Genomic DNA, 21,990 nt, shown 5'->3' with positions numbered 1-21,990 from the left:
TCAACATTCACTCTTGCCATCTCCTGTTTGACCACTTCCAATTTGCCTTGATTCATGGACCTAACATTCCAGGTTCCTATGCAATATTCCTCTTTACAGCATCAGACCTTGCTTCTATCACCAGTCACATCCATAACTGGGTATTGTTTTTGCTTTGGCTCCATCCCTTCATTCTTTCTGGAGTTATTTCTCCACTGATCTCCAGTAGCATATTGGGCTCCTACTGACCTGGGGAGTTCCTCTTTCAGTATCCTATCATTTTGCCTTCTCATACTGTTCATGGGGTTCTCAAGGCAAGAATACTGAAGTGGTTTGCCATTCCCTTCTCCAGTGGACCACATTCTGTCAGACCTCTCCACCATGACCCAACCGTCTTGGGTGGCCCCACACGGTATGGCTTAGTTCCATTGAGTTAGACAAGGCTGTGGTCTATGTGATCAGATTGGCTAGTTTTCTGTGATTATGGTTTCAGTCTGTCTGCCCTCTGATGCCCTTTCGCAACACCTACCGTCTTACTTGGGTTTCTCTTACCTTGGACGTGGGGTATCTCTTCACGGCTGCTCCAGCAAAGCGCAACCGCTGCTCCTTACCTTGGACGAGGCGTATCTTCTAACACGGCCACCCCTCCTGACCTTGAACGTGGAGTAGCTCCTCTCGGCCCTCCTGTGCCCGCGCAGCAGCCGCTCCTTGTAGGTGGGGTTGCTCCTCTCGGCCGCTGCCCCTGACCTCGGGCGTGGGGAACCTCCTCTGCGCGGCTTCTGCCCTGTCACAGCCTGGCGCTCTCGGTCGCTACCCCTGACCTTAGGCAAGGGGTAGCTCCTCACGGACCACGCTTCTGCGCGGTCCTTCGCAGCCGGCGCACTTCTGATAGAATCTTAGGAGCCCCCAGATGTTTTTGGATCACACTTTTAGGCCTGCTGGTCTAGGCTGAGGCTAGAGGAGAGGTGAAGAAGGAGGGTGGAGGTGAAACTTTAAACATGCTTATAAATTTTCTGTCAATCGAGGAGATAACTGGCGATAAGGTGGAGAGAATTTCTAGATGCCTTCCCTCCAAGGACCTCTGCTGTGCTCCTTTTACTTCTGACCTGCCTTGCTCCTGAGCTGCCCCAACCAAGTCAACAGCTACCTTCTAAACTCCCCCATCCTGGGATCATGGATACTCTGTCTTACAAGGCCAAAATACAAACAGAGAAACCCATCCTGGCCTGTGCACCTGTCATGGCTGTTTGTCCCCCTACCCTACAGTCCCTAAGGCTCTGCTAGACTGACTAAAATTAGTCTTCTCAGACCAATTACCCTGTGTTGCATGGCTTCCCAGTCACATGGAATGAGTGCCCTCTGTGTACCCAGTCCTGTGCCGGGTGCTGATAGGGGGTGTGGGGAGATGACAAAGACACAGCCCCTCCCCTGATCACTTCAATAGGATACCTTGCTTCACATCTGAGAAAGGAGCATAGATGATAAAGCCATGGAAGTAGGTGGATATTGGCATGTCCTGGAGTAACTGTGGGTCAAAGGGGCAGGGAGAGGTAGTATATGAGACATGGGGAAAGAGATGTAGGCAGGCAGGAGTAGAGATGGCCATGTGCAGGGCCAGTGTAGTAACAAGACTGCTGGAAGTGAGAGGAGGAACTGGGTGGAATTGGAAGTGAGGCTAAAGTTACAGGGGAAATTGTGAATGCCTGACTTATCTGGTCATGGGTTGCCAGTGCAGATGTATGAGCAGCCTGGAAGGTGTATTTTAGAAAGCTGAATCTTGCTGTGTGTACAGAAAACACCTGAAAGTGTGTGGGAGAAAAATAATTAATACCAGTTTACCTATACTATTTCATTCTATCTTCACTCCAACCCTATGAGATGGGTACTATTGTTTTCATCTCCAGGAAGTTGAGGCTCAGAGAGATTGGTTAATTTACCCAAGACCACCTGAATGGTGAACTACAGAGGAGGGATTCCAACCCAGGCCTGCTTCCGAAGCCGATATTCTGAATAACTACAGTGGTGAGGAGAAAAACAGAATAATTACAATAACTGATTACAGCCAACATATACTGGGTCCTAAATATGTGTCAGGTTGAACAATCGACACATTCTTTCATTCAGCCTTCACTAAAACCCTGTGAGATAGGCACCATTATTATCTCATTTCACAGATGGGAAAATTGAGATATGAAAAGTTATTTGCCCCAGGCCACACAGCTAAGTGCCAGAGCTGGGACACACACTAAATTGATCCAACTCTAAAGCCCAAACTTTTCACTTTAAGGTCTACTGCAAAAATACTGACATTAGAGGATAAGGGCCTGAGCTAGAGTGGTAATCAAACCATTATATAACAATGGCTACTGAAGGCTGAATACAGAACTGTCATGAAGCAAGTAAGGACAGCACTTCTGGTGGTCCCCATTTCCTAGTCAAGAAGCGGTGCCGTTGACAGGTCAGGTCGAGTCTCAGAGCACTGGTGATGGCCATGATGGAGTTGTATCAGGCTTATGGCACCAGTCACCCACCTCCATTGGCCCCCTCCGCCATCTGCTTAACCTCATAGCAGCACAAGGGCCTCAAAGTGGGGCACCCGGGGCAACTGTCACAAGGACCATACCCTACAGAGATGGATTCTAAAGTCTCAGACAGCACTGAAACAAAACAGACTTAAATCTCAATCTCAGATCTTTTCCTCACTAACTATTTGCTAAGTCACTTAATCTTCTGTGCCCCAGTTTCCTGCATGTCTTTAAATGGGAGGAATCATAGTATCCACCTCTTAATATTTCCATAGGAGCAAATGAAATAATAAAGCTATAAAGTGCTTAGCACAGTGCCTGGCACATCACAAGTGCTCCATAGTAGTAGTGTTATTTGCTCAGTTGTGTCCAACTTTTGGGACCCCATGGACTGTAGCCTACCAGGCTCCCCTGCCTATTGAATTCTCCAGGCAAGAATACAGGAGTGGGTTGCCATTCCCTTCTCCACAGGAAGTGCTCCATGCATGTCACCCACTCAGTGGCTCAGCAGTATTTAATCCTGCAACACAGGATTGCAGTAAAGAAACCTACAATCCACGAGATGCAGGTTCAGTCTCTGAGTGGGGAAGATTCCCTGGAGAAGGAAATGGCAAACCACTCCAATATTCTTGCTGGGAGAATCCCATGGACAGAGGAGCCTGGTGGGCTACAATCCACAGGGTTGCAAAGAGTCAGACACAACTAAGCACAGAACAGAACATTTTTGTTGTGGTGGTGATTATTCTTACTAGTTTGTCAGGACCCACCTCCCAAGAAGATATCTGCCGCTGGTTACCAGTATGTTATTTACCTTGGCAGGATCTGCAGGATGCCAAGACTAAAAAGAAAAGAGAAGAGAATGCACTACTGAGAATTCAGTACTACTGACAATTCGGCATCACTGCATCTTCCCCAGGCCTCAGGCCAGGCTTGGAAAGGAGGCTGGCCAGAGGAGCCAGGGCCGGACAGATTGAATAGAAGAGGGAGTGACGTTCCCAGGCACCTTCCCTCCCACCCTCCTGCTTCCTCAGTGCTCTGTTTTTCTAAGCCCCTGCCATTCCAAATGAGGAGCAAATGGGGAGCTGTGAGGGGCTCTGCCCAGACAGCCCAGCACCACATGGGCCACAGGCCCTGGACTGAATGGCAGCCAAGAGGGAAAAAAGTGTAGGAGGAGAGCTGACACAGCAACAAACTGTTCTCCAGAGGGGACCCCCATCCCAGGCACCTAAGGGGCTGGGTCCAAGGCTTGGCACATTTGGGACATTTGGACTTGAGGGCAGAGGCCCCAGGGGCCATTTGCTAGTTTTGCTCTGGGGACAGGCTTGGGTGGGAAGAGAATCGCCCCCATCCCTCCTCTCTCAGAACAGAGGCTGTCTTGCTTCTCGCCTCCATGAGGCCTGCATTCTGGTTTCTAGGCTTCCTGCCTGCAACCCCAGGGACCCTGGGCCAAGAGGCAAAGGCTAGAGGGAACAAGTAACATCTCCTTTCCCAAGGTGAGAGCAGAGCAGAGCCTTTTCTGGACTTTTCTACCTGGCATTCTAAGTCCTCCTCTAGTTTCCTGCTGGCATAGGCTCTCCCTTTACCCTGCTTGGCCCCCTTTCCACACCAGATCCCCAGTAGCAGGGCGGGTCTCAGTGGTTAAGAGAACAGAGACCACCTGAGTTCAAAGTTCAGCCTAGTCACTTTTGGTTCTGTGACCGTGTTGTTGTTTAGTTGCACAGTTGTGTCTGACTCTTTGCCACCCCATGGACTTGTAGCTCACAAGGCTTCTCTGTCTATGGGATTCTCCAGGCAAGAATACTGGAGTGGGTTGCCATGCCCTCGTCCAGGGGGTCTTCCCCACCCAGGGGTCAAACCTATGTCTCCTGAATGCGCAGTCGGATTCTTTACCTCTGAGCCACCAGGGAAGCTGGGGTGTGACCTTAGGCAAGCACCTTAACACGTTATTGACCAGAGACGTTTCAATGCCACAGCCATCAGTTTCTGTAATCCTCCCTCAACCCCCGGTCAATAATGTGTTAATCTCACCAATAAATGAAGCTGGAAATTGCATTTTCTTTGCAAGGTTGTTTGTGAGACCAGTTAATCCATGCAAAATGCTTAGGACAGTGCCTGCTACATAAATGTTTAACAAATGTTCTGTCCTGTTACTATCCACTCCTGTGCCAGGATTACATCCCCTATTCTGTCTGCCCACATAAGCCCCACCCTGCTCAATCATCCCTCTTCCATGAGGCCTCCCTGGCACCACCTGTTCTCCTGACCTCTATTACACTCCCCAGCAAAAGCAAGACTCTGACATGAACAGCACTAATTATATGAGTCCCAGAATAACATATAGTCCCTTGCATGCCTGCTTAGTTGTGCTAATCTCAGAAGACAGGCATCAGCAAGCAATACACACAATGTGTGTGTGTGTGTGTGTGTGTGTGTGTGTGCTGTGCTTAGTTGCTCAGTCATGTCCAACTCTTTGTGACCCCATGGACCATAGCTCCCCAGGCTCCTCTGTCCATGGAATTCCCCAGGTAAGAGTACTGGAGTGGGTTGCCATTTCCTGCTCCAATCTAGTCCCTCAAGTGTGGTCAAATTTTATGACTGGGACTCACAGTAGGAAATGTTTTTATGGCATAAACAAAGACATGCATTTATATATCTTTCAATCTAGATCTAGAGATATATGACTAAAACAAAAGCTTCACAGAACAATATATACCCTTACCCTATGTGTTTCACTCTTCCATTTGCTGTTCATTCAATTTGTTAAATGCTGGCTGCAACCCACTAAATCAATTTTAAGCTCTGCCACTGGTTGTGACCCACAGTGTTCCCTGAGATTAACCCTATACGGGATGGGACTGAGACCTTCAGAGGCTCTAAACCGTGAAAAGATTACAGGTGAAAGACATGGCCTGTTTATAGAGTAGAGGTCTCTAAAGGGGAGCTGCAGTAGAGGGTGCATGGAGGGCCTTGGAGGCATAAGGCTGGAGAGGAAGGCTGGGCTTAGGCAGCAAAGGGGTTCAACTGCCACACAAAAGAGATTGGACACTTCCCATAGGCAACTGGGAATCACTGTAAGTGTTCAAGCTCAGAAAGAGCAAAGTTCGTCCCATATTATAGAAAGATCACAGGATGAACTGGGAGGAGGATGATTGGAAAGACCAAGTCAAGAATGGGGGAATCTATCTGGAAGCTGCTTCCAGCATCCATGTGAGAGAGGATGGATGAGACCGTAATTGAAGAAACAACCAGGAGAATGGGGAGCACAGAGGAGACAAATGTGAGAAATGGTTTTCTCATTTTCTCAAGCCCAAAATCAATAGGACTTGGCGGCTGAGGCTTTTAGCTTGAGTGACTGGGCCAGTATGATACTGGTTATCGAGGCAGGTACAGAGGAGGTTGGTGGGAACAAAATCAGTTCAGTTTTGGAACAGGTTTGAGACACCTATCAAGAACATTTCAGGCTGGAAATATATTTCAATTTTTCATTCATTGAATAACACATTAATGGGACTGGACATTTCTATCTTGACAAATAGGGATGTTAAAGAAATAAATTAATATACGCCATTGCCACCATTTCAGGACAGAGAGAATATTTTGCCACCAAAAAGTTTTAAAAAGGCAGAATGTCAGAATAAAGGACAATCATTTATAATTAAATACATTGAGATTATTGAAAAACTCTACTTTTGATGTTTTTCCCATTTTGCCATGACCCGTTGAAAACATTACTGTGTATCAGCTTCGTTTGTGGATTGTAATTGACAGCCACATATTTGAGGACTGAGCAGAAGAAAAGTCAGCAAAAGATACACAGGGGGGTGGTTCCAGAAGTAGGAAGGAAAACCAGCAGAAAGTGACCAAGAAAGAAAGGAGAGCCTCAGAAATGAGGACTTGGTCAAGAGTGCCTTTGGCCACCCGGAGTTCAAAGAGATCATTGAACTTGGCACTTGAGTGGTCGTTGGTGATCTTTGGTAGTGCCCTTTCACAAGGAGGATGGGGCTGAAGCCAAATGGCAGTTGGTTGAAGTATGAAGGGGAAGTTGGGAAAAGTATAGAATCTACGTTCAACAAATTTGAGGGTGAAGGAAAGAAAAGAGAGAAAAGGAGGGAGGTTAAGAGAGAGAAAGATACTGAGAGTTAGGGGAGCAAGAGAATACTTTTAGGAAAGGAGGGACTTAATTCTGGGGGATAACAGAGACAGGTACTTTATAATCAGGAGGGAAAGAGCTGGTATAAAGAAGCCAAAGTTTCCTGAAGAGAAGGGTCATAATGTCCAGAGGAAGGCCCCAGAGAAGGAGGGGGTGGATGAGGCCAAGGCCTGGGTGAACAGATTAGCCTTTAACGAGAGGGGCACCTTGTCCTCTGAGAAGGGAGGGCTGGAGGGGAAGGAAATTGGAGAGGCAGGCCAGTTTGGGGGGAGTGGGGCAGGGCACTGAGGTAATTCACACTTCAAAGCCTGTGTTTTCTCAGGGAAGTGGGAGGAGAGGTTGTTCTGTGGGCAGAGGGGCGGGGCAGGAACGTGGTAGGAGTTGAAGCAAGTTTGGAATGTGGCCCAGGGAATGGGGACACTCGAGCTGGGGAGAGCTGAGGAGTGGACAAGGGAACATGCTCCGGGGTGGTAGGGAGTACCAGGCACCACTGACATTGATTGAGCCTATCCCATGCAGGTCTTGTCTCCCTCCCTAGCTGTCAGCACCGTGAGGCAGAGTCTGTTCCTCTTGATAGTTCATTCTCTTGCCTGACAAGGTCCAGAAGTATCTGGCCCAGAGGAGGCACCAAGCCCTCTCTGAATGTTCTGGCAAAGCAATCATTGACAAAACCCAGAGGCACCATAAGGCTGTTAGGGGTAAGAGAGGTAGGATCATAACTGCCGTGACAGGAAGTTCTTCATTTTGATTATTCCAGACCTTTCTTGCCACCTTGCTGGCCACCTCACTCCTTTCATGTGCTGAGGGCTAAGGAGAACAGCCAGGTTCCCATTCTTACCCAGCAACCCTTGTGGTTCTTAAATCCTTCAGAATGAGGAGGAGTCCCCAAAGGGGCCAGTGGCTTCACCTCCCACAAGCTAAATGAGGCTGAGGCAATTCTTAGGGAGGTAGTGAGACACAGCAGCTGTGCAGCTGGAGAAGAAAGATCCACAGACACAGGCCTGAATGCTACCTGAGCTCTAGGAGAAGATGTCAGGAGCTGGCATGAGGGGAACCCCCAGGCCTGCAGCTCAGGGGAGTGAAGGGGCTGGATGGCCCTGATTGTGAAAGATTGTGGCTGAATGGACACAAGTTCAAGATGGTTGGGCATGAGCCCTGGGCTCTGGAGGAATATCTACCTCTTCTCTCTTTCCCCGCTCCTGACCATTTTCAGGCCACCTAGAAGTCAAAAAGATCCTCAGGTTTGACAATAGGTCAGCTTCTATCTCCTTCACGTGCCATCTCCTTCCAGCCCAGTCTCTTCATCCTGGCTACCTCTCAGCCTCGCCCCCTCCTTTGAGCCAGTGGCGCAATACATGCACATTTTCATCTCCTGGAGGTAAATTTAGCAAGAACCCTCAGAGACTGACAAACTCGGGCTCCCCATCAGCTCTGCTAGCCATCCCTCCACTCCCCCCTTCCTCTAGATTTTCCACTCCAAGATCCAGGATCCGGGATCCAGCCCATACTTACACAATTCAGGGACAGAGGGCTTAGCCCAGTCCAAGACTCCACTCATTTCACCACATATAACAAAGCTCTGTTTATGGAGAACCAATCCAGTGCCAGGTCTCTGGGTTAGGTGGCGGCTGGGCTGTTACAAAGTTTTCCTTCGACTGAGCCAAAATGTGTCACCCTGTAGATTCTACCCATGGGCCTCAGTCCTGCCCTTTGAAGTCACACAGAACAAGTGTAATCTCATTTCAGTCAAATCCTCAGATATTTGAAAATGGCTGTCATTTCCCCAGCAGTTTTCTCTCTGTGGATAAACATTTCTTTGTTTTTAATTTTGTGTCTTTACTTTTTATTACCCAAACAGTATCAGGGCTTGTGGAACTTTCAGGAAAACTCAGAAAAGCCTAAAGAAGGAAGTAAAAGTCTACCATAATCTTATTCCCAGAAACCACTGTAACTTTCTCCTTTCTTCTAACCAGACTTTTTTTCCCCCCTGCATACTGTATATTCTACACTTCTTTTTTTCTTACTAAAACAGGATCATCCTCCAAGTTATATGGTGAAGGCTCCTTTTTTTCACTCTTCAATATATTAACCTTTTCCCAATCTTCTACCATGCCAGTTTTAATATGAACCTGTGTAACTGTTCAATGATTTATTTAACTGGCTTTCTAAAGTAAGACATTTGGCTTGTTTCCAGTTTTCCTTTGCTACAAAGAACACAGTGGGGTTGAAATTGGAAATGGGGGTTATGTGAACTGAGAAAAAAACAGCCCTGGAATCAAATTATTCACACTTTTAGCATCTTTTTTTCCTAAACTTTCTGTGTTGATAATTATACTTCCTAGAACATAATCATGAGTGCCTGCTTAGTATTCAGTGGTAAGGACTTACCCTAAATAATCTAACTTGTTTCCTATCAGTGGACATTGAGGTGGTTTCTAATTTTCGATGATTACACACCCGGCTGTGATGAATATCCAAGAAGCTAAATAAATCCGCACCGATGCTTGACACTGAGGTCAGTAGTCATATTTTCAAACCTCTGAAGCATAAGGAACCTGCCAGTAGTTGTAACTGCAAACTTTTTGGCAAAGGCCCAGAAGACTGGCTGAGGCTGAGAGGATTGTGACCCAGGTGCTGGGCTTGCCTGGGGTCAGTACCCATTTACCCAGCGCCCGTCACAGAGTGTTCAGCCTGACAGGGCCCTTTGGGACCACTGGGCTTGCATCGTCCTCTCACACTAGAGGGAACCGAGGCACTGGGAACTCAGGCGCTGGGGCCAGAGACGGTCTTTCAGCAGACCTCCCCCAGCACCCTGGTGCCTGGACTGGAAGCTGAGCTTTGAGATCAGCAATCTGACCTGGAAACCCCACAAATGCTGCCTGTGCTCCCTTCTCAAACCACTGATGGCTGAGGCTGGAGAGGGGATTCAGTCAGGCACTGCAAATGTACTGCCCAGTAAAGGGGAGGGCATGGAAAGAAGACCGAGGTCCAACCCACAGGCAGCCAGACCAGCCCCACCCAGACTCACCATTTTTCTCTAACCCAGGGGATATGCTTCATAGTAGTCACCCCGTATCAGGTCCACCTGGCCAATCTATTTGGGGTTTGAACTGAAATAACGTGAGTCTCACTTGCCTCAGCTGAGTCAGTTGTCCCTCCTCACTGGAAACCAGCTTTGCTGCAGGTCTCTCTCCCCAGCGCCTGACAGCTTTCTGTGGTTTCTAAGGCACTTCCCTGTTCCCTTCCCTCAGGCCTTGCTACCACCTGGGGAATTCGCACAAATGGTGTTTGATTTGCCCCTTTTGTGTTTTCCTTTCTGACTTGGAGGTAAAGAAACCCCCCCACACACACCATTGACTCTCTGTTTATTCAACTGGGAGAAATTTCACACCCAGGAACACGGGTATCCCTCCCCAAGGCCCTTTTCCTAAATCTTCACACATACACACACACACACCCACCCACTGCTCCCCAGGTATCTCATCCCGGCATGTCCCTGAATAATTTATGAGTCCAGGCAGGCCTTATAAAAAGGTCTCCCAGGAAAAGCCAGAAAAGTGCAGGACATTCTGAGGAATCGCAGCCCCCACAGCCTGCCTGGCCTTTACACCCTAAGGATGGACCCTCCTGCCCCCGCTGCTGTCACCCCTGCCCTGGCCCTGGCCTCAGCTCCAGCCCTAGCACAGGGCTCCCTGGCACTGCCCTACCTGGGAAACCCATCGCCCCTTCTCTCCTCTGGACAAGAAGTAAATAAACATGAACGGTAAGTGGAACTTGGCCTTTGGTCATTTGAACTCAAGCTTAGTGGGGTTCCTGGGACAATAAAGGAAATGAGAAGTCCAGGGCCCCCCTGTTTTCTGTGCTCCCTCCACAGCTCAGACTCTAATATCTCAACTGGCTCTTCACCTCACTAATCCCTCTGATTGACAAGAGGAGACTTGGGGACAATGGGCAAAGCTGAAAACTGAGCAGCCAGGCCCTCACGTGCCAAGTTGCTCAGTCCACTGAGGGGCAAAGGGGAGACTACCAGGAAATCTGGATTGGACAGGACCTAGGCTGAAGAGCAGGGAAGGAGGTCCCTAGGCTGATGACCAAGGGACTGTCTCTTTCCTGACCACACCATAAGCTTTCCATTTGCTTTTTTTCTTACCTTTTGAAGTCTAGTGAGGAAGCAGTGGACCCAGAAATATATTTGGCCTCTTTCCCCATGCCAGGAAGAGGGCAGAACTGTGAGATCTACTTTTGGGGGCAGGAGGTAGGGGGCAAGATAGTTTCTACCCAACACTCATTCATTCCTCCAAATGTTTAACCGTTCACTAAATATTGACCAAAACACCTACTGTGTACCAGGCATTATGCTTAGGTGTTGGGGATTCAGATACCATCCAACATAAATCTGCCCTTAAGAAGCTCTAAGGTAACTAAACAGATAATCATCCAACAGGTATGATAACATTGTTGAAGCAGAGGAGGGCCATCTGTCTTGACCTGGACTCAGGGTCCTTAGGAAAGTCTTCCTGCAGGAGATGGAATCCGAGTCAAGTTTTTGGAGGGCCTCTTCTCTTATCTCAGGGAGCCCGGACTCTTTCTCCTCCACCAACTAATCTCTCCTCTTTGTCCTAGAGGAGCTTGTCTCTGGAGGCCCTGGCTGTCCTCTACAAATCACCTCCCCAGGCAGGTGAGGAAACATGTGGATTTGGTGAGTTGGAGCCCCTATCCTACGTGTTCATGCACACACATGACTACGTGCAGGCACGCAGACCTGGTCCCTTGCCAGAGAGGCCCCTAACCTCTGACCTTCGACTCGGGCTGCAGACCTGGAAAAGCACTTTCCCAGCCTTGCCCACTTTTGATTCCCACAACAGCTCTAGGAGGAAGGCAGGGAGCCCTCTGGGGCAATTTAGCTGTGCAGAAAGCTGAGCCCCAGAGCATGAGAGGGACATGGGCAGGCTCCACGGCGCATGTGCAGTGGGGCTGGTGCTAGAATCATGGTCTCCTGGCACCCAACCCTGGCATTCTCTGCCACCCCCACCCCACCCCCATGTCTTTTCTGCTCCAGTAGAACTCTGTCCCCTGGGCCATCTCCAAACAGGTGTTAGAACAAGGACAGGAAAGCAAACAACCCCCCGGACTCTATCCACTTGTTGTTCAACTAGAAGCAGGACAGACCCCCTAATGGGGGAGTACTGAAACCCAGAGATGTCTAAGGTCTCTTCTAGATCATCTTACCTACAGGTTGCTGACCCCTGATACAGAAGAGGCAGTTATCTGACCATGCACTTTGAGCCACATGCTAACTTTTTGCTTTGAACAGGCCGCCAGTGGGACAACAGGTGCCAAGGTCACCAAGGTTGACTTTGAGTTCCATCACCCAGTCAGGTAAGCTTCTGGCACCAGGCGCAGAGCCTGATGTAGATCTATTAGCCTTTTAAATCCTCACAACAGCACTATAAGGCAGGAGGAGGGAGGTACTGCTATGATCACTCTTTCACAGACAAGGAAATGGAAGCTCAGAGAGGTTAAGGGACTTGGATAAGGTTGCCTTCCCTGAAGTCACTGTCAGTGACCCCTAAGAATGAGCCCCTGTGGAGAGATCAGTGAAGAAAGCCTTAGTAGGAGATGGAGGATACGGGGCTAGAAAATTCTTGGCTGCAGGCCTTCTGGGGTGGGGAGTATGGAGTGGGATCAGTTTCAGGATTGATACACGCCAGGCCTGGGTCTCTTCACAACTATAGGCCCACCAGGCATGACCTTCCTGCCATTTTGAGAGCCATTTTGTAACACTCCAGAAGGTTCTGTTTCAAAGCTCCCTTTCTTCTTTTTCCATCTCACCCCATTACTGCAAAATAGAAGGAGTTTAGGGGCTGGTTTCCTTCTTGGCCCTACTGACACCTCTGCACATGGCAGCCTGTCTAAGTTGGGGCCATATTTCTTCTCTGTCCACAGACTCTTCTGGCCTAAATCCTGCTCCTTTGACTACCTGTACAGTGATGGGGAGATTTTACTGCAGAACTTCCCTGTTCAGGCAACCATCAACCTCTATGAGGACTCAACCAGTGAGGAAGAGGAGGAAGTGGAGGACAGAGAAGAGGAGAAGAAAGAGGAAGCAGATGGAAAGGGGCCAGAAGGGTGTGTGAAGGTACCAGGGTCAGCACCATACAGAGCCACAGCTCATTCTCCCTCCCTGCCCCTGATCTGTCCCAACTGAACCAGTCAGTCTGATGGGGTTCATTATGCCTGGAAGCATTTCAGGGCATTGATTAGCCAGGAATCCCCAGGAACAGTTCTCTGGATTGAAAGTTGGGTCCTCAAGTTACCAGCTCACCCTGGCTACACCCAATAGGTCTGTGAGCCCAGCCCTCTGGCATCTCATTGGGTTGCTGTTGTGTTGCCAGTGAGAGGGTCCTAGGAACTCTAGGGGAAGGAAAACTTGCTTTCTGAACCCCCCAGGGAGCAGATGAGGATGAAGAATGCCTATGCAGAGAACTTTCACTCTTCAGGGCTCTTTGAGTCCCCAACCATTCAGGTGGCCATGAAGTCCTGTCTTTCTGTGGTAAGCCTGATTTCTGGCTTCACTTCCACGGATGCAATACCAACACCAGTTGGGGTGCCTTTCTGACGGACCTTGCAGGAAGGAAAGGGGACATCTAAAACATCAGTCTACTTTGGGGACCTCTTCCCTTTTGGCCGTTATCTACTGGGGTCTGTATTTTGGCATGAGACAAATCAGAAGAAAAATAAACTAGATGATGTTTACCTTTTTTCCTGGAACTGGACTGATTTCTTAACTGAACTCTGCCCATGTTGTGAAGTCATGGGCAGAGGGTCAGAAACCAGCTCAAGGCCAATCCATTGCTCTACCTGAGGTCAACTGACAGATCTTTCTTCACAGGGATGTACCACGGGAGGCCCAACATGGGGCCAGGCCTTTTTGGTCAACTTGTGCAATCAGGTTTGATTAAACCTTAAAGACAGCTTGGAAAGGGAACAAAAAGGACCTCAGAGGGCAGCTTAAAAGTCAGAGGCAGAGCTGGAGGTGGGGGAAGGTGAGAGATGCAGCATCAGCTGAACCTTGGTGATGAGCCTGTGTGTGTGGGGAGTGGCCTTGAGAGGTGACCAAGTCCTAACAATGTTACCTTCTCAAATCCCTTTGTATCTGCCATAGCTCAGCTCCTCAGGCCCACCCCTGTTCCAAACAGCCTTTGAACAGCATTTTCTTGCCTCCAGCATGTCCCGCTGCAATTCATCCTCCACGTGCGTGCATGTGTGCTAAGCTGCTTCAGTTGTGTCTGACTCTGTGTGACCCTATGGACTGTAGCCCACCAGGCTTCTCTGTCCATGGGATTATCCAGGCAAGAATAGTGGAGTGGGTTGCCATGCCCTTCTCTGAGGGATCTTCCTCAACCCAGGGATCAAACCCTTGTCTCTGCATCTCCTGCATTGGCAGGAGGATTCTTTATCACTAGTGCCCCTGGGAAACTTACAGGCCACTAGATCAAAGACTGTGCTCCCTGCTCAAAGACCTACCACAGCTTTTCATTGCCTCAGCAATAGTTGGACTTTGTTTTTTAAGTCGCAGATCTTCCTGGGAATCTGTAGCTTCTCTACTAAGACATTCACAAATCAAGTCCTTAACTTGATATTCTAGGCTGTTCAATTGCCTGGTTCTGCTAGTCTCTTTAGGCTTATCCCTCAACACTTGAAGCTCATGCTTCCTGTCTTTGAATGTGTCATGGATTCTAATCCCTCTGTGGCTTTAATGCTGTCTGGGACGCTTTTTCACTTTTGTGTCTGATAAGCTCCCATGCATCCAACAGGACTAGCTCAGACACCTCTCCTGTGATAAGTCTCCCCAGACTCCCAAGCCCAGGCTGGGTGCCCTCATCATTCAGTACCTCAACCGTCTACCATAGCATCTACCTCTCTTCCTCTGCAGTAAAATGGGGCTGTGTTTGATATCACCACGTGGCTTGTTTGCACAGCACACTGTCTGGCACAAGAGAGGTGCCCAGAAAATGTTGAAGGAAAAAGATTTGCAGATCTTCTCACTTGTTGACTTCCCATGTCTTTGCTGAGCTACAGACAGGACAGGGTAGCATTATCTGATTCAGGAGCAGAACACTGCCCCTCTTTCTTTCTCTCCTCTCTCAACTTAAGACAGGTTGCTTCAGTTCTGAGCCCTCATTGGGACTTCCCTTAATTGGACACAGCCTTGGGCAGCCCACTAAACATACACTGGTGCCATCTATTGGTCAAAATTTAACTTCGTTCCTTAATTAAGGCTGCCAGGCAGTTGACCTTTGATCACTTTAATTCTTTTAGGCCATTCTGTTTCTGCTTGCAGGTACAGTGGAATTTACCAATCTTCTAACTGTATAACCTTGGGCTAGTTACTTATCCACTCTGAACCCCAGTCTCCTCATCTGTAAAATGGGAAAAGTCATGATACTTCCTCTCAGGGTTGTTGTAAGGATTCAGTGAGATAATATATTTAAAGTACTTAGCACAACTCCTGGCACATAGTAAAAGCACACAATAAGTAATGGTATTCATAGTAATCATAGTTGTAGCAGTGGTTATCATTAATTTTTTGATAGAAATCAGCTAGTAGGCTAGAGTCAGCTAATGACTGGATTTATTCAACTAAAGATTGATTTATCAGGCATCTCCACCGGATCTCCCTGGCACCATTTGATGGTTTACCAATCACATCATGTATTGTTTGTCCCCCATTAAGCAAACAAACAAAAGGAAACAGAAGGCAAATATGACTTCAACTTATCTTCTGAGCTTCAGCAGGAACACCCTTCTTTTGAATTGAATGCAGAGGGCCAACATACAAGCCAGATAAAGATGGAGCTGCCCTGGGAATTATAATGGGAGACACAGAACTCCTACTTTGGTGTCCTTTCTATGTAAACAAACTCTCTTCACTCCCTTTTTGTGAGGTACCATCAGAGGTCTCTAGATGGTGTGAAAGACTATTTGAAACCACTATCCCAAGGGTTAAACCAAGGTTGATTTGAAGTTGAAGAGGGATTAGTATTTTTAACATGTCCAGTGTTCAGATTAAAATCCTTGTTTTGGGTCCTAGGCTCCCAGCATTTCATTTCATTTGAGCATTTCATAGCTCAAAAATTGCTCAAGTCCTTGTACCATAGGTAGTAGGAATTTAAAATCTTTGGAATCCCAATATCTTTGGTTTTAGGGTATTATGTAGCATAGAATTACAAATCCCTAAATCCCCAGTGGCTTAAAGATCCTAAAACCCTTGGGCCAGTAATTCTTAACTCAATGAGCTCCTCTCACTTCCCTCTCTCCTCCCCCTTACTGAGCATGTGCAGTGGCAGCCATTTTGTCTCATTTTCCTCCCAGTCCCTTGCCCTGAAATGGCTTCCAATCCTCTTCCCTCGACATAGTTGCTAAGGGATTGGAAGTCACTGTTCTGACTAATCAGAGTACAGTGTGAGTTGCTTTGTTGTCATGGATGTATCCAGTCATTGTAGCAACGTCAAATCCAGTGCACAGACTCGGGAGGGGGTGGAAATCTTTGCAAAACTGAGTCCTTCCTCTGGCTCCACCTAACTGGCCCATCCTAGTTGCCCATACTTCCTCATCCCAGCTCCTGTTTTCCCCATAGCAATGAGAACAGGGTACTTTGGTTGAGTGCAAGTCTTCATTTGAGCTGGGCCTTGAAGGATGGGCCCAGGTAGAGATGGAGAGAGAAAACTTTCCACAAAGAGGCAGCTGTGTGAATTCCTTCATTAAATGAATGTTTATTGAGCACCTCCTCCATGCCAGGCATTAATATTATAGTGATTAAGAGCATGAGCTTTGGAGGCAGATGTACCTCAGTTCAAATCCCATATCTGACACTGCTGGTTCCATCCATAGGCCCACTCCCCTCAGGTGTCAAGGTCAGTTGTTACCAACTCCACCTCTCTCCTCTTCTCCCGGACTGTACCTGTGTGGTTATCTAGTGGGCAGTTGGTCTCCTCTTCGACCCAGGCCCCTGTTGTAAAATGGTGGCCAATCCTCTTCCCAAACAAAGTTGTTAGGTGGCCTGAGTTCACTGTTTAGACCTCTCAGGGGCCTGGTGTTGGTTACTATGTTTTGGGTTTACTCCCCAGCTGGCAAGGCTTGTAGCAACCTCTGGGCAAGTGCACAAACCCAGGTAGAAAACCTGGCAAAGAGCGAGTCTTTAGGAAGTGGTAGTCATACATTGTCCAAGGCGCTTGCTGCTCACATTACCCACCATGATCTCCTATGGTACTATAATCACAACAATCCTGAGAGAGACACCACTGTTATGTCCATTTATGAATGATAAACTTAAGGTTAGTAAGGATTTTGTCCCTGGGTTTGTGTGTTTGTGTGGAGGTTACTACGAGCATGGCCACTTCTTAGGATGAGGCACTTTACCCTATTACCTCATTTAACCCTTACAACAACTCTGATACATAAGTACTGTTATTATCCCCACTTCAGAAATTAACAAACTGAGATTTGGAGAGTTTAAGGAATCTGCCTAAGGTCACACCATGAATCAATGGCTGAGCCCAGATTTGAATGATTACAGCACTTCCCCAGGTTGCACCAGTAATAAGCAGCAGAACCAGGCTTCCGGTCTGTCTCACGGCAGAGCCCCAGTGCTTTTAGGAAGTGGAGTCTACAGAGCTTGGTGAAGGATTCAATTTGGGAGAGGGCAAGAGAGAAAATGTTTCAACTCCAGCTAGAGGGAAGTAAATCAGAGATTAGGAACAATTCTGAGCCGGGAAGAGCTGAGGGCTGCTGAAAGGTGTCACCAAGAGAGGGATATTTGAGGGCCTCCTGCTGGGCAGTGGCAGCCTCTCACAGAGCCTGGGCTCTTTGGGGCACAGGGCTACCAGAGGCCAGGGCCGGATGAGGGACTTCTGTTCCCACCCCTCAGCGCTGTGCAACCTCTGTGTGGACTCCATTCTGGCTGGGTGAGCTTCCTTCTGGCTGAAGGGTCTGGGCCCAAAAGGAGAAACTTTCAATAGCCCAGCTCTCCTGAGATGCAGCAGGCACTGAGCTCAGCACCCCACATGCTTTATTCTGAACAAGGCTCACCAAATCCCAGCAGGGTGGGGTGGGGAGGTGCTATCCCCATGTTTACAGATAGGAAAGAGGGGCTCAGAGAGTTGAGATGACCTCAGCAAGGCCAGAAAGTGGGGAACCTGAGGGAGACCCAGACAGTGTAGGCACAGAGTTCTGGCTCTTAACCACTCGGCTCCTCCTTCTACTCATTTCCCTTCAGAGTTCTGAGAAGACAGGCACCTTGCCTGGTTTCCTGTGGCCTACATGGAAGAGAAGCATATAAACTGATGTGCAAGGCATTTCTATCTCCATCACTGGGGAAATCTGGGCCCTGGGGCTAAGTGTGAATTAAAAGGGGTTGAGCGAGAACTCAAGAACAACCTGGAATTGGGCTCTGGGTTCTTCCAGAATTCCCTCCCTGAGAGAGAATAGCCAGCTTTGGCTTCCCTGGTGGCTCAGATGGTAAAGAATCTGCTTGCAACGCAGGAGACCCAACTTCATTCCCTGGGTCGGGCATGCCAACCCACTCTAGTATTCTTGCTGGGAGAATCCCATGGACAGAGGAGCCTGGCGGGCTACAGTCCATAGGGTCGCACAGAGTAGGGACACTACTGAAGCGACTTAGCACGCAGCATGCACAAGTCCTCATCAATTCAACTGCTGCCCATTAACAGCATGGGAGGCAGCGCCTTCTGGTGGCTGAGTTCTAAACTGACCCTAAACCTTTAGCACTGGGTGAGGGATCAGGAGGTCCAGGCACCCAGGAGATTCTATGGCCAACAATTTAGTGCCGGGTGGTTATACAAACAGTCTGTGGAGTCACACTACACACACTACACCTGGATTGCAAATACGGGTTCTTTGCTAGCTAAACGATGACAGGCAAAATAGCAAATTAGTCTCTAAGCCTCAGTTCCTTCATCTATAAGATAGGCATGATAATACTTTCACAGGGTAGTTGTAAAGTTTAAATTAGATAATACATGTAAAATACTTAGCAGAGTACATGGCATGTACTCTGAGACTCAGTGTGTCATGTGTTGTGTGTCGTGTGTGTGTTTGTGTGTGTGTGTATAGATAGGTAGATATAGATTTATAAAATGTGTGCATATTTCCAGTTTTTTAAGGAATCTCCACACTGTTTTCCATAGTGGCTGTACTAGTTTGCATTCCCACCAACAGTATAAGAGGGTTCCCTTTTCTCCCACACCCTCTCCAGCATTTATTGCTTGTATGTTCAGAGAGAACAGCATTGAAACAAGTATACTATCAAGGGTGAAACAGATCACCAGCCCAGGTTGGATGCATGAGACGGGTGCTCAGGGCTGGTGCACTGGGAAGACCCAGAGGGATGGGATGGAGAGGGAGGCGGGAGGGGGGATCAGGATGGGGAACACATGTAAATCCATGGTTGATTCATGTCAATGTATGGCAAAAACCACTACAATATTGTAAAGTAATTAGCCTCCAATGAATAAAAATAAATGGAAAAAAAATGTGTGCATATATATAATCATTTTCCTTTTTGGACACACACTTCAGGGCTCAGTTGTGTCCTACTCTTTGCAACCCCATAGACTGTAGCCTGCCAAACTCCTCTGTCCATGGAATTCTCCAGGCAAGAATGCTGGAGTGGGTAGCCATTTCCTTCTCCAGGGGATCTTCCTGACCCAGGGATCAAACTCAAGTCTCCCACATTGCAGGCAGATTCTTTACCATCTGAGCCAGCAGGGAAACCCCATCATGGTATCATTTTGGTAATCACATCCTTGGCTCCCCTTGACTTCCCTTGTTGTTCAGTCACTAAGTCTTGTTCGATTCTTTGCAACCCCATGAACTGCAGCACGCCAGGTTTCCCTGTCTTATCCTATTTGGCTCTATTAGATCCCTGGTGCTTCCAAGCTCGCTGTCTCCCTTGAAGGGAGGCACTGTCAACACTTACCCAAGGCTTATGGGCAAGAAATGGGTTAAAACATTTGTTTTTCTCCATGGATACTTTCAAGTACCTTGGACTGTACATCCTTGTCCTTCACTATCCTGTGAATGTTAGTAAGCTGGCTTTACACACAGGCTGGGCTCTTTCTGCACTTCAGAGCAGCTTGGCATCCATGGTCTCATCTGAGTCTCTGACTACTCCCCATGAGATATTCCTATCTTTCAATGAGGAAATTGAAGATGATGAGAGAAACGATTGGTTCAAGTTTGCCCCACAAGTCAGTACAGGAGCCAAGACTGGACCCCTAAATCTTATGTTGAGTCCAGGGCTTTTCTACTAACCCTTGCAGTCATTCTGAGCTCTGGCTAAACATGAAGCATCTATAATCCAGAATACAGCCTTATTGTGTGGAAGCCACATCACTGCACTCTGACAAAAGGTTTCCTGTTTCTAAGACCAGGACTGCATCTGCTGTAAACTGTCAAACCGTATTATTTTCCTAAAAGAAATGACAGCAACTTCCCTGGACTGGTTACCCAAGATAGCCACATCTCCAACACATGCCAAAAATACATAAATGTCAGATGATAGGTTTGAGGTGAGATGAACATTATCTCCCCTGCCAACCTGTGGGAGAAATTAACTGCTGTCCTGTATTCACAGCCAACTTGGTTAGCCACTTGTTTTGGACTGAACCATCGGGGCCTCAGAAGGGCAAATCTTCCCTGAGTCAGTACAAACACTGGGAGGTGCTGATGTGTGTCATCAGTGTGGGTCCTGATCGGTAGCACCTATTTGCAGGCACTAAGGGAAGCAATATTATAATAGCCCTCAGTGTCATTTGACATGAACCCAGGCTTGAGTGTCAGTACCAGAGGCTAGGATCCTCTCGTTCTGACACATTGATAGCAACACAAGCCCTGTGGAGATAACAGGTCTTTGAGCCCAAAGACCTCTTCCTCAGACCCTATGTTACTTGGAAGCCCCAGCAAGTTTGGTTCTACTGTGAGGGGAATCTTGTTACTTCCTCCTGGAACACTGCATCTCTGGATGACACTGGATTTCTCTTTATGCTGTCACTTACTCTTCTCTCTGTCATCACCATGGCAACCTGAGAGGGAGCCAACATCAAAATCAACTCTTCCCCAGCAAACATATGTGGAACAGTGAGTGTATTCTCTCTCATATTAGGAAAGGGAACATTTTTAAGCCTCCTCTCCATGCTTCAGCTTTGGTCCATGGTGCAGAGCAAATTCTGTTACCTACAACCTGATGTTTGCTATACCTCTTTCTTAGCTCTTCCTGCATAGAAGCTGCTAATATGGTGGGTCTGAGATCAATCATTATGCTACATCTCACTGGTGAGCAGGGTCATCACAGTGAAAAGTGATCTATACATCTGTGACTATATTGTTGGCTCCACCTGTTCAGAATGATTTAAGTTAAGTAAAAGTCACTCAGTCTTGTCCAACTCTGGTCCATGGCATTCTCCAGGCCAGAATACTGGAGTAGGTAGCCTTTCCCTTCTCCAACTCAGGGATCAAACCCAGATCTCCAGCATTGCAGGAAGATTCTTTACCAGCTGAGCCACAAGGGAAGCCCAAGAATACTGGGGTGGGTAGCCTATCCCTTCTCCAGCGGATCTTCCTGACCCAGGAATCGAACCAGGGTCTTCTGCATTGCAGGCGGATTCTTTACCAACTGAGCTATCAGGTCAGGCCACGTTTGTTCTGACCACCTTAGATTCTCAGATTCAGAGGAGGAGTAGCTTAAGTTGTGTTTTCTGATTAATTTGTGAAACCAGAGAACCCTAAAACAGAGAGAATGAGGGGAGGAGGGATTATCAAGTGTATCTGAATTCTCATATCAAGCTTTTATTAATAAAAGACACTTTGCTTGCTGTTCTAATCACTCTGTGTGCCTATAGCTTTTTCAGTGGAAACCTTTTTTTTTTTTTTTACTATTAGTTTTATTTTATTTTTTTAATTGGAGGATAATTGCTTTACAATGTTGTGTTAGTTTCGTGCAACAATGTGAATCAGCTATAAGTATACATATATCCCCTCCCTCTTCAGCCTTCCTCCCACCCACTCCCCATCCCACCCCTCTAGACTGTCACAGAGCACCAGGTTGAACTCCCTGTGTTATACAGCAGCTTCCCACTAGCTAGCTATTTTACACATAATAGTATATATATGTCAGTGCTACTCTTTCAAATTTGTCCCACCCTCTCCTTCCCCCGTTGTGTCCACAAGTCCATTCTCTGTGTCTGTGTCTCCATTTCTTCCCTGTAAATAGGTTCATCAGTACCTCAGTGGAAAACTTTGAAGAGAAGAAGGGTG

General features: G+C 47.7%; 1 protein-coding gene across 2 annotated transcripts; it reads left to right on the top strand.

Annotated features, from left to right (window-relative positions):
• The first annotated feature begins 10,259 nt into the window (after positions 1-10,259).
• Positions 10,260-13,081, top strand: RIPPLY1 (ripply transcriptional repressor 1). Of its 2 annotated transcripts, none has more exons than XM_043460072.1 (4): positions 10,260-10,417; positions 11,278-11,332; positions 11,969-12,033; positions 12,601-13,081. In XM_043460072.1, exons 1-4 carry the CDS (start codon positions 10,272-10,274, stop codon positions 12,860-12,862), a joined length of 528 nt encoding a protein of 175 aa, XP_043316007.1. In that variant the 5' UTR covers positions 10,260-10,271; the 3' UTR covers positions 12,863-13,081. The 2 variants fall into 2 exon arrangements, with proteins under 2 accessions (XP_043316007.1, XP_043316006.1); XM_043460071.1 differs by having other exon boundaries at positions 11,278-11,353.
• The last annotated feature ends 8,909 nt before the right edge of the window (positions 13,082-21,990 follow it).

The sequence above is a fragment of the Cervus canadensis genome, chromosome X (assembly GCF_019320065.1).
Source record: "Cervus canadensis isolate Bull #8, Minnesota chromosome X, ASM1932006v1, whole genome shotgun sequence".
Lineage (NCBI taxonomy): Eukaryota > Metazoa > Chordata > Mammalia > Artiodactyla > Cervidae > Cervus > Cervus canadensis.
Note: the sequence above shows the minus strand (reverse complement) of the source record. Positions and strands in the feature narration are given on the sequence as shown.